This window comes from Amblyraja radiata, chromosome 13 (genome assembly GCF_010909765.2).
Source record: "Amblyraja radiata isolate CabotCenter1 chromosome 13, sAmbRad1.1.pri, whole genome shotgun sequence".
Lineage (NCBI taxonomy): Eukaryota > Metazoa > Chordata > Chondrichthyes > Rajiformes > Rajidae > Amblyraja > Amblyraja radiata.
In genome coordinates, this window is record NC_045968.1 from 1,966,920 (window position 1) to 1,984,865 (window position 17,946).

General features: G+C 42.4%; 1 protein-coding gene across 1 annotated transcript in view; it reads right to left on the reverse strand.

Moving 5' to 3' along the window:
* Positions 1-14,283: 14,283 nt before the first annotated feature.
* Positions 14,284-17,946, reverse strand: part of clstn2 (calsyntenin 2) — a 530,962-nt gene continuing 527,299 nt past the window's right edge. Inside the window, exons 17-18 of the mRNA XM_033031091.1 lie at positions 17,366-17,550; positions 14,284-14,864 (exon numbers count right to left, since the gene is read on the reverse strand). Of these exons, the coding sequence (XP_032886982.1) occupies positions 14,664-14,864; positions 17,366-17,550 (386 nt within the window). The 3' untranslated portion in view covers positions 14,284-14,663. The remainder of the gene's footprint in view (positions 14,865-17,365; positions 17,551-17,946) is intronic.

Genomic DNA, 17,946 nt, shown 5'->3' on the forward strand with positions numbered 1-17,946 from the left:
AGAAATGTCACATTCCTACTTTCACTTTTTTTGGTTTTGAAAATCTTTGCCCATTTCAAGTGTTAACAAGCCTGGCTTGTCTGTATCCTTCACAAAAGGGCAGGTTGGTTCAGTGAATGTGTAGATGCTGTAGTATCTTCATTGAAGCATGTCTGAAAGATGCCTGACCACTTTACACCTGCCGATCCCTCCATTTGTTGCAAAGTATTTTCATGACCCTATTGCTGAGTCGATCATAGTCATGTTGTGTTCAATAAATAAATCTGTTCTAAATTAATTGAAAATAATTTTGATTTTTAAGTGGTTTTCTGTTTATTGGCTGTTCAGTATATGATGTATCATATATATATGATGTGGTTAGCATTTTGTAGTACATGAATGGAAATGGTACCAAACAGGATTATACAGACAATAGATACACTGGACACATTTTATTTGCCATGTTTGATGTATTTTCAAATATATGCATTGCTACACTTCTCTCACATCTGATACAAGCAATCTTTAAGTTTTTTTCCCCCCCACTGTTCCAGCTGTTCAAATAGACGGGGGAAATATGATGTTGCATATTATCATGTGCCTTGGGGTTTATATGAAGTTAAGGAGCTGATACTGAGACTTTATGTGGGTCGTGAAGATGCAGAGGACCGAGCATAGTCTGAGCAGAAATGAGACTTACAACTTCTGAAAGCTCACGTGCACTGTTGCCGTGTGAGACTAACTATTTCTGAAAGGTGGAAAGAAAAAGCAAAGTCACTCAATCCAAAATGGCAAATCCTATTGTTCACGCTCAGCAGAGTGGATGACTGGATAACTTTTATTTTGAAATGGGGCAGCTCTGACCTAAACCAAGTTTTTTCCCCCTGTCTTTTGAAAAAAGGGAAAGGGAGATTAAAGTGAGGTGTTCAAAAGGGAACTGCAGATGCTGGAATATCAAAGGTACACAAAATTGCTGGGGAAACTCAGCGGGTGCAGCAGCATCTATGGAGCGAAGGAAATAGGCGACGTTTCGGGCCGAAACCCTTCTTCAGACGTCTGAAAAAGGGTTTCGGCCCGAAACGTCGCCTATTTCCTTCACTCCATAGATGCTGCTGCACCCGCTGAGTTTCCCCAGCAATTTTGTGTACCTTAAAGTGAGGTGTGTTAGGTTATGAGAGGCCGACATCGAAAGCTTGGGATGAATCCATGTTAGCAGAGAAGCCAGAAAGGTGGAAATGCAGATGTAAGTTAATTAGTTGAAGGGTCAGAATGGAGTCGAGGAGTTTTTCTTTTGCTGTGGGCGGCAGTGTCGCAACGGTAGAGTAGCTGCCTTACAGTGACAGAGACCCAGGTTTGATCCTGATCATGCGTGCTGTCTGTACGGAGTTTGTGCGTTCTTCCCATGACGGCGTGGGTTTCCCCCCGGGTCCTTCGGTTTTCTCCCACACTCAAAAGACGCACAGGTTTGCAGGTTAATTGGCTTAGGTAAAGATTGTAAATTGTCCCTATTGTGTAGGATGGTGCTAGTATACGAGGTGAACGCAGGTCGGCACGGACTCGGTGGGCCCAAGGGCGCTGTATTTCTAAAACTAAAACCAGAACATCCGGAGCTCATTGTCTGGAAATCGTGGTGAGGCAGAAACTCTCATCGTGCTGGAAAAAGTGCTTGGATGTGTCTGTCATGCTGTAACTCACAAGCTGCAAAGTGGGAATAAGCTGGGTAGCTTTTATAAATTGACATGAATATGTTTCAACAAACAACTCCTATAGTGGTGTAGATTTTGATGATTCTGTTATATTAATGACTGCAAGATGTCTGACAGATGGGTTTACTAGAACTGTCAGTTCTGCACAGCAGTGAAACAAGGCAGTTACACTTGTACCGAGAGAGCTTGATGGATTATGTTGAATGCTCACAATGTCAAAGTAGATGTCACAATTAATGCCCTGTTGATGATGGTAGCATCTCGTGATTCATACAAGAAAACAAGGTATAGGTTTGGAATGGGAACAAACCATTGTACTCCTTGAGCTTGCATTTATATTAAATTCATTCACCTATCTTGTCTTCATATTCTTTTTTAACCCCCAATTATAAAATATAACCAGAAAAGGTCGGAAACACTCGGCAGGTCATAGAGCGATTTAAAAACTGTCTGTGCCTTTGTGGCGACTCTTTTGTCTACTTTGAATGCAAAAAACAAAGAATTTCACTGTATCCAGCTAGGTATAAATGACGAAGTATCACCATTACTATTTCAACGGAGCAGTATTTCAACATTACCAGTCCAATGGACGGGCCAGCGGCTGTGTCCGTTGGACTGGAGGGCGGCAGCTTCGACCACCCCGGGCCGCGGTGTTTGAGCCGGCCCGTTGCGGGGTTCGGTGAGCCGCGGGACTGTTTGTACCATCGCCCGGTGGGGAATCGCCTCAGCGCAGAGGGAGAAGAGGAGGGAAGAGACAGTAACCCTATGATTTTTGCTTCCACCACAGTGAGGAGGTGCTTGGAGGACTCACTGTGGTGGTGTTAATTTGTGTTTATTGTTGTTATTATTGTATGATGCATGTATGACTGCAGGCACGAAATTTCGTTCAGACCATAAGGTCTGAATGACAATAAAGGCATTCAATTCAAAAAAATCAATTCAATTCAATTCAATTACTATTTCAGGTTTGAAGTTTCTTCATCAGAGCAGGTAAAGTGTGGGGAAAAGTCTACGTTTACGTTGCAGAAGGTGGGGGATAAGACGGGTAGGTCAAAGGTAATATATCTGTGATAGGAATAAGGCCAGGGTACCAATGGGATAGGTTGGAGAACTCTTCCCGTCAAATGGGATATGGGGGTTGTGTCATTGTGGATGATGCCGGGATGACAATGACTACACCGACACACTCATGATGGGGTAAACTCACGTTTTAAGGTTTATTTATGGTGAAGTAAAAGTCCAGGACCACGTGGGGGTCCAGTCCCCAACTGTGGGCAAGTGAGGACATGCTGGTCATCTTGGACTTGTTCCAGCAGCTCAGCCTTGACTGGTTGGGTTCACATGGGATTCAGGAAGAGCTGGCTAACTGGAAACAAAACTGGCTTCACGGTAAGAAGTGGTGGTGACATTGTTTTTAGGAATGGAGGCCTGTGATTAGTGTTGTGCCTCAGAAATCCGTGCAGGGCCCATTCATGCTGTTATCTGTATCAACCATTTGGATGAGAATGTCCAAGGCCTGAGTCGACAGTTTGTAGTTAACACTAACGTGGACAATGAATATGGTTAACAAGAATTACACCGGGATATTGATCAGCCAGACAAGTGGGCTTAGAAATAACTAATGGGGTTTAATTCAAATCAATGTGAAGTGTTGATTTTTGGGGAGTTAAACCAGGGCAGGTCCTTTGCAGTTGGGCCATGGGGAATGTTGTAAGAGCAGAGGGATCTAGGAGTACAACTACATGGTTCCCTGAAAGTGGCATCATAGGTACATAGGGTTCCATGTTCAGGTTCAGAAATAGCTACTTCCCCACAGCCATCAGGCTATTAAACTCAACCGAAACAAATCCCTGAACATTAATAGACCATTATCTGTTTATTTGCACTTTATCTGCTTATTTATTGATGTGTGTATATATTTATATAATGGTATATGGACACACTGATCTGTTCTGTATTCATGCCTACTATGTTCTGTTGTGCTGAAGCAAAGCAAGAATTTCATTGTCCTATCTGGGACACATGACAATAAACTCTCTTGACTTAACTTGACATAGGGTGATGAAGAATGCTTTTGGTAAGCTATCCTTCATCAGTCAGAGAATTATGTGTAGAAATTGGGACGTTGTTACAATTGTACAAGATAATGGTGAGGCCACATTTGGAGGTCGGCAATGTTCGGTTTTCGTCACTCTGCTACGGGAAAGATGCCATTAAACTGGAAAGATTACATCTCTCAGTTTACCCATGTTGGCCATGTACACATAGTGTTGCACTCAGCAAGAAATGCAACTGCGATATCCCCCCTCTTCTCCCCTAGGCTCCCATCTTCATTATCTCACTTTCACATGGACTTTGATTCAAAGGGCAGTCTTTTATTGCTTTTTGTGGGAAATAATCCCATCCCAAATATGTGTGGGCCGGTGGAATAATTTGCCACTGCAAATTGCCTCTCGTCGGTAGGTGAGCAGTAGATTCTATGGTGGGCAGTGTGGGGCGGGGGGAAGCCGGTGGGAATGAAAGAAGGATGAATGAGTGAGGCTAGGGTTTTGATTGTCAGTACTGCTTGGTTTGCTGAAGAGTCTGATCCGGCACCACATCTATCTGTATAATTAATGTAAAATCCAGAAAATTCAACAATCTATGTTGCTTGATTTGTGTAACAGAATCATTCCGTCATCAGATTCAGATTCAGATTCAGATTCAATTTTAATTGTCATTGTCAGTGTACAGTACAGAGACAACGAAATGCATTTAGCATCTCCCTGGAAGAGCGACATAGCAAATGATTTGAATAAATAACGAAGTATTTATCAATACTGACAATGCGATAGCCTCTTAAATTAAAAATAAAAATTGCTCAATTTCCTAAATGTTGATGTTTTTAGAATGTAAAATGGAGTATGAAAATAACTATGAAAATATTCTCTGTGTTAGCTAGTCTATTTTTACTGGCAGAAAATGATACATGGGTTGTTGCAGCTTCTAGAATGTTATCTTTGTTTTAATCATTCATGATCTTCCTACTTCCCTGCCAACATTTGTCTTGCTGATCATCCATTTCCATTCCATTCTAGCATGAAAATATCCACTAGAAATCATCATCCACACAATAACCTGATACAGAGAAAACAAATCTGGGCGAATACTTTTATTTCAAACTTGTTAGCAGTTTACATTTTATTTTTTGAACTACTAGTGTGCTATGACTGTAGCCTCTTTGGCGTTGTAACTCAATTTGCTCTACATTTGATAGATTGTGTAGTCACTAGAGGGATGTTACAAAAGAAAGGGGAAACGAAGATCTGGCACTCTCTGAGATATTTATTGTCAGATCTACGGACTGACATTTGCAGGCAATGTTAATGGCAAGCCAGTTATTTTTCACAAATTTATTTTAGCATAGAAAACTGCAGCAGTACAATAACAGGCATCCATTTTATGCTGTACAGGATGGTAAATCTCAAGCTGCTTAAAAAATTAAAAATCAACTTACAACAGGCACAATACTAAAGTTATAACAGTAAATCTTTTTATTCTGCATATACACAAAGTCCACACACGAGCAACAATTATCTAATTAAGCTTTAGTGAAGTACTGATGTCACCAATTGGCATTTTATAAGTCAAAAGAAAAGCAAATCTGTTTATTTCTTGCCCTTTAGGCCAGGGTTTAATTTTTGGAATGTGCTTACTAGAGGCCATGTTACCATTGTGTCTGATCTTTAAAGCAGTTGCATCAGGAATAATTTGTGCGTATAGTGACAGATGCAGATATCTGTAGCTTGTGATCTGAAACTTTTTTTAATTAAATGAAATGAATGCAGAAAGGGTTGTTTTTTTATACAAAGATTTACAGATTGATGGTTTCCAAAATCTGTCACTGGCAATAAAAAAAATCTATGCCTCCTTTTCAGCACAATACTGATCAAACTTTAAACCCATAATTAAATGGTTGCCTTTTTAATTGGCATGGAGATGAGATTAATTATGAATTATTGCATCACAACATCCTGTTGCTACATTGACATTTAAAATGAAACAAATATAGAGCAAAAAATGTCGGCTCAACCCAGTGTGATGGTTTATGAGTGTCCCATTAACCCTTGCTTACCAATGGCACTGTATTGAGGGCCAGGAGAAGCTGTTGTCCATTGGCCAAATGCTGCGCAAATTTTGTTCACAGATAACCATAGCAGAATTCTGGGTACTGTAGATTATATGAATCCTTAAATATTCTCCTCCATTCAGTTAGATTAAGGCCATTTATATTGCAAGCCCTTGTCCTTTCATGCTACTATCAACCAAAAATGTTCACATCTCAATTTTGTAAATATCTATTGAGATGGCCCCAACAACATTTTTAGGGAGAGAGGGAGTTTAATATCTTCAATTACCTTTTTCTCAAGAAATACTTTAACAATATCCCTAAATAGCTTTGCCAGGCTCTATTTGTATCTGTGTTCATCCATTGCCTTGCCAATGGCACCAAGCCAAGAACATGGAGGCAGGCTATGTGGCCCTTGTACAGAGCACCTTGGTGGTGCCAGATGCATAAGACTTTCAGGATTGGACCAGGGGAGTGAGGGAAGGTTGAAGAAGAAAGGTCTCGACCCGAAACGTCACCTATTCCTTTTCTCCAGAGATGCTGCCTGACCCTCTGAGTTACTCCAGCTTCTAGCATCTGCAGTTCCTTCCCACGCCTTGTTTGTTCACACACTGACTCCTACCCTCCTCGGCTGATACATGCCATCACGTATCTCAAGCATACTTTTTTCATACACTGCACTATCTTCCTCTGAGCCTTCAGTGATTCCTCCACTTGGGCTCTTAAATCTCCCTTACATTCATTGTCTGTCACCATTTAGAACATATATAATGGTCATCCTCTCTCGTTAGTTCAAAGTTGATGATGCACTCTTTTCCCTCACACCTAATATCACTCGCTGTATATTCTCACTCCTCGTTTAATTACCCATTTGCAACTTTCCAATCTATTTACAAAGCTACTAACAAAAGTCTTGTTCTCCGTTCTTGGAACTGTGGCCAGCGGTTATTGCGAAAAGCTGACTGCCTGTTACTGAAAGTTGGTCTCTGGTTCTGTCTTGTCGATTAGAATGCACACACCCATCTTCTCTTATGTCCGTGCTTCTACCTCCTAGCCAGTTTCCCATTAATCAACTTAACACCATTTTTTTTAGCTCATCATTCCAATCTTAATCCTTTAAGACTCTTATTACTGGTGACACTCCCCCCCCCCCCCCCCCCCCCCCTCCACATTTCACAGGGGAGTTGGATTACTAGAAAATAGGATGCATTGCCATTTTCTGTAACTAAGCAGTATAATTTGCATGGTTCAAGAAATTAATTGGAAACAAGAGTATATTTATTTACATTTCATCAGAACTTTTTAGGTTAATTTTTATTCAGTATCCTAGATTTTTTGTTTGTTTTGTTAGTGACCAGTGAATTCCACAAGGACAAATTTAATTATCCGAACTGATGTAACACATAGGGGTCAACTATCTTAATGTTATACTTTAGCATGCCAATTAACACATTTGTCATCTGTATAATTATAATGTTTGAGAACCTTCGGGCCACGATGTCCATGCCAACCATGATGCCAAATTAAACTAACTCCATCTACCTGCACATGATCCATATCTCAACATTCACAGTGTACTTATGTGCCTGTCTAATGTCTAACTATTGTCCGCTTCCACCATCTCCTTCCCACCTGACAGGATGTTCCGGACACCCACCACTGCATTTATTTAACAAATGTCTCTCACATCTCCTTTTAAACTTTAAAACCTCTAGTATTTGACATTTCCGTCCTGGGAACAATATCGGCTTTATGCCTGCCTTGCTCATACTGTTAAATACCTCTACCAAGTTCCTCCTCAGCCCCCAACACTCCCGAGAAACAATTTTTGCCGTTTTTTCAACTACTCATCACTCCTCATTATGGGCCTGTCCCACTTAGGAGACTGTCAGGTCGTAGCAGGTCACTGGAACGGCGACTGTCGGAGTGGAACACACGCACACATACACACAGCTCTTCCTTCAGTTATGCGGGGGGGGGGGGGGGGAGCACTGTCTGAGTGAAATTCACACGGTGCAAGGCCAATGTGATACAGGCAAACACCACGATGAACAGGAAAGGTTGACACTGTAAAGGGCCTGTCCCACTTCCCCAAGCTTCTGATGAATTCTCCTGAATTTTTCCCTTGATTCAAACTCGGAGAATAGAAACATAGAAAATACGTGCAGGAGTAGGCCATTCGGTCCTTTGAGCCTGCACCGCCATTCAATATGATCATGGCTGATCATCCAACTCAGTATCCTGTATCTGCCTTCTCTTCATACCCCCTGATCCCTTTAGCCACAAGGGCCACATCAAACCCCCTCTTAAATATAGCCAATGAACTGGCCTCAACTACATTCAACTACATTCTGTGGCAGAGAACTCCAGAGATTCACCACTCTCTGTGTAAAAAGGATTTCCCCATTATCATTAAACTGTGACCCCTTGTTCTGGACTTCCCCAACATCGGGAACAATTTTACTGCATCTAGCCTGTCCAACCCCTTAAGAATTTTGTAGGTTTCTATAAGATCCCCCCTCAATCTTCTAAATTCTAGCAGGTACAAGCCGAGTCTACCCAGTCTTTCTGCAAATGAAAGTCCTGACATCCCAGGAATCAGTCTGGTGAACCTTCTCTGTACTCCCTCTATGGCAAGAATGTCCTTCCTCAGATTAGGAGACCAAAACTGTACGCAATACTCCAGGTGTGGTCTCACCAAGACCCTGTACAACTGCAGTCGAACCTCCCTGCTCAAATCCTTTTGCTCTGAATGCTAACATACCATTCACTTTCTTCACTGCCTGCTGCACCTGCATGCCTACTTTCAATGAATGGTGTACCATGACACCCAGGTCTCGTTGCATCTCCCCTTTTCTTAATCGGCCACCATTCAGATAATAGTCTACTTTCCTGTTTTTGCCACCAAAGTGGATAGCCTCACGTTTATCCACATTATATTGCATCTGCCATGCATTTGTCCACTCACCCAGCCTATCCAAGTCACCCTGCAGCCTCCTAGCATCCTCCACACAGCTAACACTTTCCCCCCAGCTTCGTGTCATCCGCAAACTTGAATGTTGCATTCAATTCCCTCGTCCAAATCATTAATATATATTGTAAACAGCTGGGGTCCCAGCACTGAGCCTTGCGGTACCCCACTAGTCACTGCCTGCCATTCAGAAAATGTTCGTAACGGGTCCGTAGGAGTCTGTAGTTATATCGTAGCGGCTCGTTATGTCAGCCGCAGGTACTCGGGGCATTAAATGTTGCAATTTTTCTCCTCCCGACTATCTTTTTACTCATGGACATTTTTTGCCATGCTGGAAAAAACGTCCCAACTTACTTGATGCCCCGAGTACCTACGGCTGACATAACGAGCCGCTACGATATATCTACGGCCTCCTACAGACCTGTTATGAACATTCTCTGAGTTTGAATTAAGGGGAAAACTTGGGAGAATTCGTGAGCAGCTCGGGAAAGTGGGACAGACCCTTAATTAAGACGGTGAAAGCACAGTGTACGGGAAGGGTCACTTAAGTCCTTTAAAAGAAGAGGGAGGCGGGGTGGGGAGAGGTAGTGGAGACAACTTTTAAGAAGCCAGAGATACACGGCTGTGAAGCTCGGTGGACATTAACATTACCGGTCGGTTATCCTTGGTTCTGAAAACTACTGTTTACGGTTTTTTTCCCCAATAAGCGAATGAAATTCACCGTTCAGCACCGGAGACAACCTATGCCAACCTACGACCTCCTGGCGACCCACTACCACTGCACCTACGTCACGAGGATTCTCGCTACTCTTCATTGTGTCAAAATGGCGACCGGAATGAAGCCGTGACTAGTTACGAGAATGCGGGAACTACCTGCCACCATGCAGGCGACACCCCAGCAACCTCATAGTCTCCAGTAGTCACCTAAAATGTCGAGTAAGTGGGACAGGCTCATTACTCTCTAATCCACCCAACATCCCGGTAAACCTCCTGTGCACCTTTTCCAAACCTTCCTTCTTTTATAAATCAGTGACCAAGTCTGTACATGATACTCCTAATGTTGCCACAGCTATATTGACAGTTTTTTAAAGGTTTTTTTTTTAATGGCTACAAGGATGTTTTAAAGTATTGAGTCTATTTAATTTGCATGTAATCAATTTATAACCATTTTTTTCATTAACTTCACTATCTTAAAACCTGCATTGAATTGTATAATCATCTGGTACAGGAACTGACCCCTTTATGCCCTCACTCTGACTGCAATACCTTTTTACGTTAATTCCATTTGCCCACCTTACGCTCGCATCCCTCTACGCCTTTCCTATCCTTGTACTTATTTAAATGCCTTTTAAACTTTGCAACGATATCTGCCTCCGGTAGACTGTTCCACATATTCACCAATATCTGTGTGAAAGCAGCTGAGGAAAGACAACGACCCTCATTGTTCTAAAAGGCCATCCCTTTTAGAAAGGAGATAAGAAGGAATTTCTTTAGTGCGAGGATGGTGAATCTGTGGAATTCTTTGCCTCGGAAGGATGTGCAGACCAAGACGATGGATATTATCCAGGCCGAGATTGACAGATTCTTGATTAGTAGGGGTTTCAGGGGTTATGGGGAGAAGGCAGGATATTGGGGTTGAGAGGGAGAGATAGATCAGCTGTGATTGAATGGCGTAGTAGTCTTGATGGGCCAAATAGCCTAATTCCACGCCTAGAACTCTGGAACTGCTGAAATCATAAGTGATAGGAGCAGAATTAGGCCATTTGGCCCATCAAGTCTACTCCGCCATTCAATCATGGCTGATCTATCTCTCCCTCCTAACCCCATTCTCCTGCCTTCTCCCCATAACCTCTGACACCCATATTGATCAAGAATCTATCTATCCCTGCCTTAAAATATCCACTGATGTGGACTCCACAGCCTTCTGTGGCAAAGAATTCCACTGATTCACCACCCTCTGACTAAAAAAAAACCTCCCTCCTTCCTAAAAGAAAGTCCTTTAATTCTGAGGCTATAATCTCTAGTCCTGGACTCTCCCACTAGTGGAAACATCCTCTCCGTATCCACTCTATCAAAACCTTTCACTGAGGTCCAACCTCATTCTTCTAAACTCCAGCGTGTACAGGCCCAGTCCCGTCAAACGCTCATCATATGTTAACCTCCTGGGATCATTCTTGTAAACCTCTCCTTGACCTTCTCCACAGCCAGCACATCCTTCCTCAGATATGGTTCCCGAAATCTCCCCAGAAATACTAAAAATATAGTGGAGAAGTAATTCGGGCTCAGATTCACGATCTCATTCCCCATCTGATGGGATGAGGAAAGGTTTGAAAGAGGATCTCGGGGAGAAAGTAGTCACCACCATTTTAATGAAAGCTGTAAAAACCCAATTATAGTGATAATGAGGACTCCCTCGCTGCTGCCTGGCACTTCAGTGATCCTCCCTACGGTGCAATGGACATCATCTTTAGACTTCAGACATACAGCGTAGAAACAGGCCCTTCGGCTCACAGAGTCAGCACCATCCAGCGATCATCACCGCGCACTATAGGGACAATTTACAGAAGCCAATTAACCTACGAACCTGTATGTCTTTGGAGTGTGGGAAGAAACCAGAGCACCCGGAGAACACCTACTCGGTCACGGGGAGAACGTACAAACGCCGTACTGACAGCGCCTGTAGTCCGGGTCGAAACTGGGTCTGTGGCGATGTGCCACTGTGCCACCCAGTACTCTGCAATGAATACATGCAAAACGCTAGGAACATTATCGAAGCTTGCACTTGCCCTGTTTTCAACCTTGCAAAAATAATTGACTCCATCCACCAAGAGGGATTAAGAAGAATCCTTCTCAAATTAAGCTGACCTCAGAAACTCATTCTCATTCTGTGTCAGCTGCATGATATGTCACCTAGCAGCGTCTGTGGATCCACAAAAGTCTCTTCAGCTGGGTAGCAAAACCATGGGACTGGAATGGAAGGAGGTTGTACTCAATGCTGAGGGACATGCTGAAGAGCAGAAAGACAAGGCACAGTAGTTGGTGCTGCTGCATAGCTCCAGTGACTGGTTTGACTCTAGCACACAGCAGAGTTTGCACGGTCTTCCTGTCACCTGCCTCACCTCTGCATCCTTAAGACGCAACAGTAAGTAGGTTAAGTAGTGATGTAAATGAACATGGGTGGTTGGTGGGAGAGTCAGATGGGAGTTGATGGGGCATGTGAGAAGGAATAGGTTATAGGGAAATGGGATTAATGGGAATGCTCTGAAAACTTATTATAGACTCTGAACAAAAAAGTATTCCTACATAGTAAGAAAATATTTGAGACTTGTGTACCAGTGTATGAAAGAAAACCAATTTTGCTTCTTGAATAAAAGCTGTTCCTTATTGTAGATTAATAAATATGAACTGGAGTTACAATGTGTATCTCTGCTTCAATACATTGTGGTGGAGTCTTTTCCTCCTCTGCTTCTAAATTGATTCTAAATTAACTTCAACAGGTACAGTTGAAATTACTGCTCTTGACAACTAATGAGTAAACTTTAAGAGTAAAATTGACACTGGTTCTGGGACTTTGGGGAAATAAATCACAAGGTCGTATTCCTTCAGTCGTATTCATGAACAACAACAACCATTGTGAACCATGGTTCTGCACATTGAATTAATTTTAGTGGCTAAACTGCAACTAGACACTTCAGAGAACATGTTAATTTGTGTTCTTCAATCTTAATCTTAACTGTTTACACTGTATTTGTGGTTAATGTCCAGTTATCTATATTGACAAAACATAACCTTAATATCTAAGAAGAAGGGTTTCAGTCTGAAGAAGGGTTTCGGCCCGAAACGTCGCCTATTTCCTTCGCTCCATAGATGCTGCTGCACCCGCTGAGTTTCCCCAGAAATTTTGTGTACCTTAATATCTAAGTTTCCTTTTGTCATTAACTAGAATTTAATATATATGTATTTTTAATATATTTGAACTATCCTAATAAGGACAAAATTAGATTGTGGTAAATAAGATCCAATTGTATTATTCACTAAATTTAAGTCATATTGTAATGCACATGGGGAATGGGTAAGGGTACATTAATCAATATATAAAGGACTGGAATAACAAAAGATGGAATTAAAATGAAAACAAACTTTAAGTCCTTTGCTTGTCTTGCCTGTTCCCATGATTACATGGTTATTTTTCTATCTGTGAGCTTTACAGTGTTGCCAAGCTCTGAGTTTCCGATTCCCAACAAAATAAACTTTTTAGTGTCTGCCAGCGGGAATGAATGGAACAAATCGCCAAAGAAACTCAACAGGAACCTTAAAATCCGATGGACTGGCAACAAAGACACAAAAATACGACACAATCAACAAAATCTCAATCAATAAAACAGATGCATAAATGATACAACTGGGTATGGAGATGGCGTGGGAGTGCACGGCGCATATCGGCTTGGTTATAACATTTCTACACCCAACCTGAACCTGATGGACCAACTGTAACCCAATCGTGCCTGAGGACTTCTTTAAATACCTGACCAGCCCAAACTCAACACACATTCAGGTCCAGTTGGGCTCAGTCCGGGAGCCATCCGTTACTGCATGCTATAGGAGAGTTTCAACACTATATTTTCAAGGGGAACGAGTCAGTTGAGGACTTGTATCTTGCTGGGATTTTTGGGAAATAATGGAACTACCATATTGCAAGTTGTTATTCCATTTGGGCTGTTACAGGTCCACCAACTGATGTTCCGGTGCCTCCTTCAACTCCGACAAAATCACAAGAGCACACATGAAGTCCCCCTGAAAATGTGGCACCTAGGCCAGGTAAGGGGGCTGACCTTCACCTCATTGGGACTTCGGTGCTGATCAGAGGGAGACATTTGTCCCTGCGTCTGGGGCTCTGGAATTCCAGCTTGATCGGAGTCGGCAGTTCCATTCCCATAGTTGCCCACCACGGACAATCGGCGGGTCAAATTTGCCGCCTGTGACCGGCTCTCTAGAACGCCGGCCCCGCCAGAGACGGCATATCTGTTCCCATTGCCCCATAGCCTCTGTTGGTCTGGCAAAACGGATAATATGTCAAGGAGTACTTGATGTAAACCAAGTACCTTGTAAATACATGTACTTCTTGTCAACCCAAGAGCTGCCAGTTGCAGGAAAAAGCAGGTGCAACCTTTCACTTGATCAAAGAAGTATCTCAACCAGCACTTCATCACTTGCCTTAGATTAAACCTGTTGTATAAAAGAAAATAATCTGTCCAGCACTTCCCCCTAAAATAATTCCAGTATGTCTTGTTAAATCTATCAAAGGAAATATGCTATCTCAAACAAGTCTATTGATATCTCAGTAGAGGCAAAACCTTGTTTGTGGCTCAAAAGCTATGTGAATTAATAATTATTTAACTTAATTTCAACAGATAAGCCTTGGAGCAGACATCATCTGAGCAACTGCTTTCTTTTGATTCATTTAAATATGGTATTTACATCATCATGAAATATAAAATTTGACTTTTAATTTTTAACTTTCTCCCTACGGCATGACCCACCAGAGAAAGTGTTTTTTTTTATTACAAATAAATAAATAAAGTACTTCAGAAAATTTCAAATTACAGATACCAGTACATGGTTTCACAAAGTTAATAGTTCTTGGTGCAAAGATAGAACATTCAGGTAACCACACAATGAACACCCAGATATAACAAAAGAAAGACAGGCATTATTATAACTAATGTCAACTCTTGGACCCAGATATGTCACTGCAAATCACTTAATAATTTGGTAAACAACCTGAAAGTTTTTCACACCCTACTTACCATCAACAGTATTCTAAATCAACTCTGATCATACCATTTTTTTTTTCAAACACTGCTGGGCATTAACATATCAATTGAAGATTTGAGGCCTTTTAATAGGGAAGTGTTGAATCATCCCATTCTAGCTGCTCCCTCCTGGTGATGTTTTGCTGGTCTTCCCCGTGCTCTGCCTCTTCGTCTCCCTCGCTTTCCTCTGAGTCGGCACTCGTTATGTCGTCCTCCTCGCCTTCCTCCTCCTCCTCCTCCTCTTCATCGTCGCTCTCCTGCTCGCTGTGCCCCAGGTCCTCATAGTTCTGAACAAAAATCACCAGACAGGAGAAGGTGCATCTCAGTGAGAGTGGTGAACTATATGCCTCTGTCCCACTTAGGAAACCTCTAGACTTTGCGCCCCACCCAATGTTTCTGTGCGGTTCCCGGATGTTTTTGTCAGTCTCCCTACTTTCTTCCACTACCTGCAACCTCCGGCAACCACCTGCAACCTCCGGGAACCGCACGGAAACCTTGGGTGGGGCGCAAAGTCTCCAGAGGTTTCCATTCAGATTTCGTAAGTGGGACAGGGGCATAAGACTTGAAGTACAGCGTGGAAACAGTGCCCTCTGGCCCACCGAGTCCGCGCCGACCAACGATCATTCCATACACTGGCACTTTCTTTCTCCACAGTAAAAACAGGAGAAATATTCATTGAGGACCTTGCCCATCTCCTATGGCTCCACATATTGAGGCCACTTTGGTAGCTGAGGGGCCCTCGCTAGTTATCCTTTTGCCTTAACATACATAAAAACTCATTGGATATCCAGCTGCTTAAAGTGTTATTACTCCTATGATTGAAATAAAAGTAAGTGCTGGAAATACTCAGCAGGGTACTTGACTTGAAATGTTAACTCTGTCTTTCTCTATCCACAATTGCTCCCTAATCTGCTGAGATTTGCCAGCATTTTCTGTTATTATTTTGGCTTTCCAGCATTTAGCATTTCTGGTTTTCATTTGCTTCCATATTCCTTCAGTTATGTTTGCCTGGGAATCTCTACGTACCTAATGGGTGTACTGAAGTGGCATTACTGCAAGACAATAGACAATAGGTGCAGGAGTAGGCCATTCATCCCCTCGAGCCAGCACTGCCATTCAATGTGATCATGACTGATCATCCATAATCAGAACCCCGTTCCTGCCTTCTCCCCATATCCCCTGACTCCGCTATCTTTAAGAGCCCTATCTAGCTCTCTCTTGAAAGCATCCAGAGAACCGGCCTCCACCGCCCTCTGTGGCTGAGAATTCCACACTCACAACTCTTTGTGTGAAAAAGATTTTCCTCATCTCCGTTCTAAATGGCTTACCCCTTATACTTAAATTGTGGCCCCTGGTTCTGGACTCCCCCAACATCGGGAACATGTTTTCTGCCTCTAACGTGTCCAAACCCTTAATAATCTTATATGTTTCAATAAGATTTCCTCTCATCCTTCTAAATTCCAGTGAATCAAGCCCAGCCGCTCCATTCTATCAACATATGATGTCAACATTGTCCAGCCACTCTTGCAATTTTCTACAATGCATGAAGAATTATATCATCAGTTAGGTTCTAATGTGGATCGTGAAGCAGAGCCATTGAGATGACCATCAAAAGGAAGTAACTAGTTAACTCCTTAATGTACATAATGTGACCTGGTAATATTTGCAAACATTGTTTACGCTGGATTTACTCAATTTTCATTTTCTCAGCAATGAAAAGATCAGTGTTATTGTGATTTAAATTTGTAGGTGAGTAGCTTTAAATGTTGAGAGAAGACTTGATAGAAGATTAGAAAATTATAAGAGGAACAGTGTAGACCGTCACAACCTTTTTCCCAGGGTGGAAATCTCAAAGACTAGAAAGCATAATCTGAGGAAGGACATTCTTGCCATAGAGGGAGTACAGAGAAGGTTCACCAGACTGATTCCTTGGATGTCAGGACTTTCATATGAAGAAAGACTGGATAGACTCGGCTTGTACTCGCTAGAATTTAGAAGATTGAGGGGGGATCTTATAGAAATGTACAAAATTCTTAATGGGTTGGACAGGCTAGATGCAGGAAGATTGTTCCCAATGTTGGGGAAGTCCAGAACAAGGGGTCACAGTTTAAGGATAAGGGGAAAATCTTTTAGGACCGAGATGAGAAAAACATTTTTCACACAGAGTGGTGAATCTCTGGAATTCTCTGCCACAGAATGTAGTTGAGGCCAGTTCATTGGCTATATTTAAGAGGGAGTTAGATGTGGCCCTTGTGGCTAAAGGGATCAGGGGGTATGGAGAGAAGGCAGGTACAGGATACTGAGTTGGATGATCAGCCATGATCATATTGAATGGCGGTGCAGTCTCGAAGGGCCGAATGGCCTACTCCTGCACCTATTTTCTATGTTTCTATGTTTTTATAGGTCAAGGTCAGAGCAGGAATGTTTAAGGGAGATGTACGGGGCATGTTTTGTTTTACACGGAGGGTGGTGGGTGCCTGGAACATGCCACCATGGGTGGTGGTAGAGGCAGATAAGATAGTGGCATTTAAAATGGATTATGGATTGGACCAAGGATATACAGGAAATGAAAGGACATGGTCCAAGAAGATTCGTTTATCTTGGCATCCGGTTTGGCACAGACATTGTGGGCCAAGAATGCTGTACTTCTCTATATTCTCCAAGCCAGCTTCTCACATCAGATTGGGGTTAGATAAATCAGCCATGAATGAATGGTAGAGTAGACCTGATGGGCCGAATGGCCTATTTCTGCCCCTATCATGTATGAATTGATGAACTTATCACTCACCTCCATTGGATTGACAGTAATGGTGAGAGCAGAGTCATCCCAATCCATTTCATTTTCTTTCCCACTCTCATTCTCCCGATTACTGTGCTGGAACGCTGTCCGAATCCTGAAGACCCCCAGAACAATGATGAAGACGAGGAAACTAATACACACCACAATGACGATGGTTGCAGCGCTGGGAATAGCTGCATTTCAATGAAAAAGAAAAACACTTGGTTACATTCCTTGGAATGGAGAGAAAATAAAGAATTAAATCCTTAAACCAGGAATTTGTCATCTTAAATCACTTGATATCCAGCATTCAGGAGGAGGTTCCATTTTTTTTGTAATAGGAATTGGCTTTGGTAATTATGTGTCATTTCATGAGTATGAATTACAGGGTGTTGGGCTTACAAATGTTTTAAATTTCCTCATTCTTTGAAACTTAGTCCCGGACAAATCCCATTGGACAATAAATCCCAAAAGCGATCTACTTTACCTTGCTGGAGAAAAAGGATGGGTGACGTTTCAGGTCGGGACCCTTCCTCAGACTGAAAGTAGGGTGGGAGTGGGGTGGGGGGGGGGGGGTGAAGTGAAGAGCT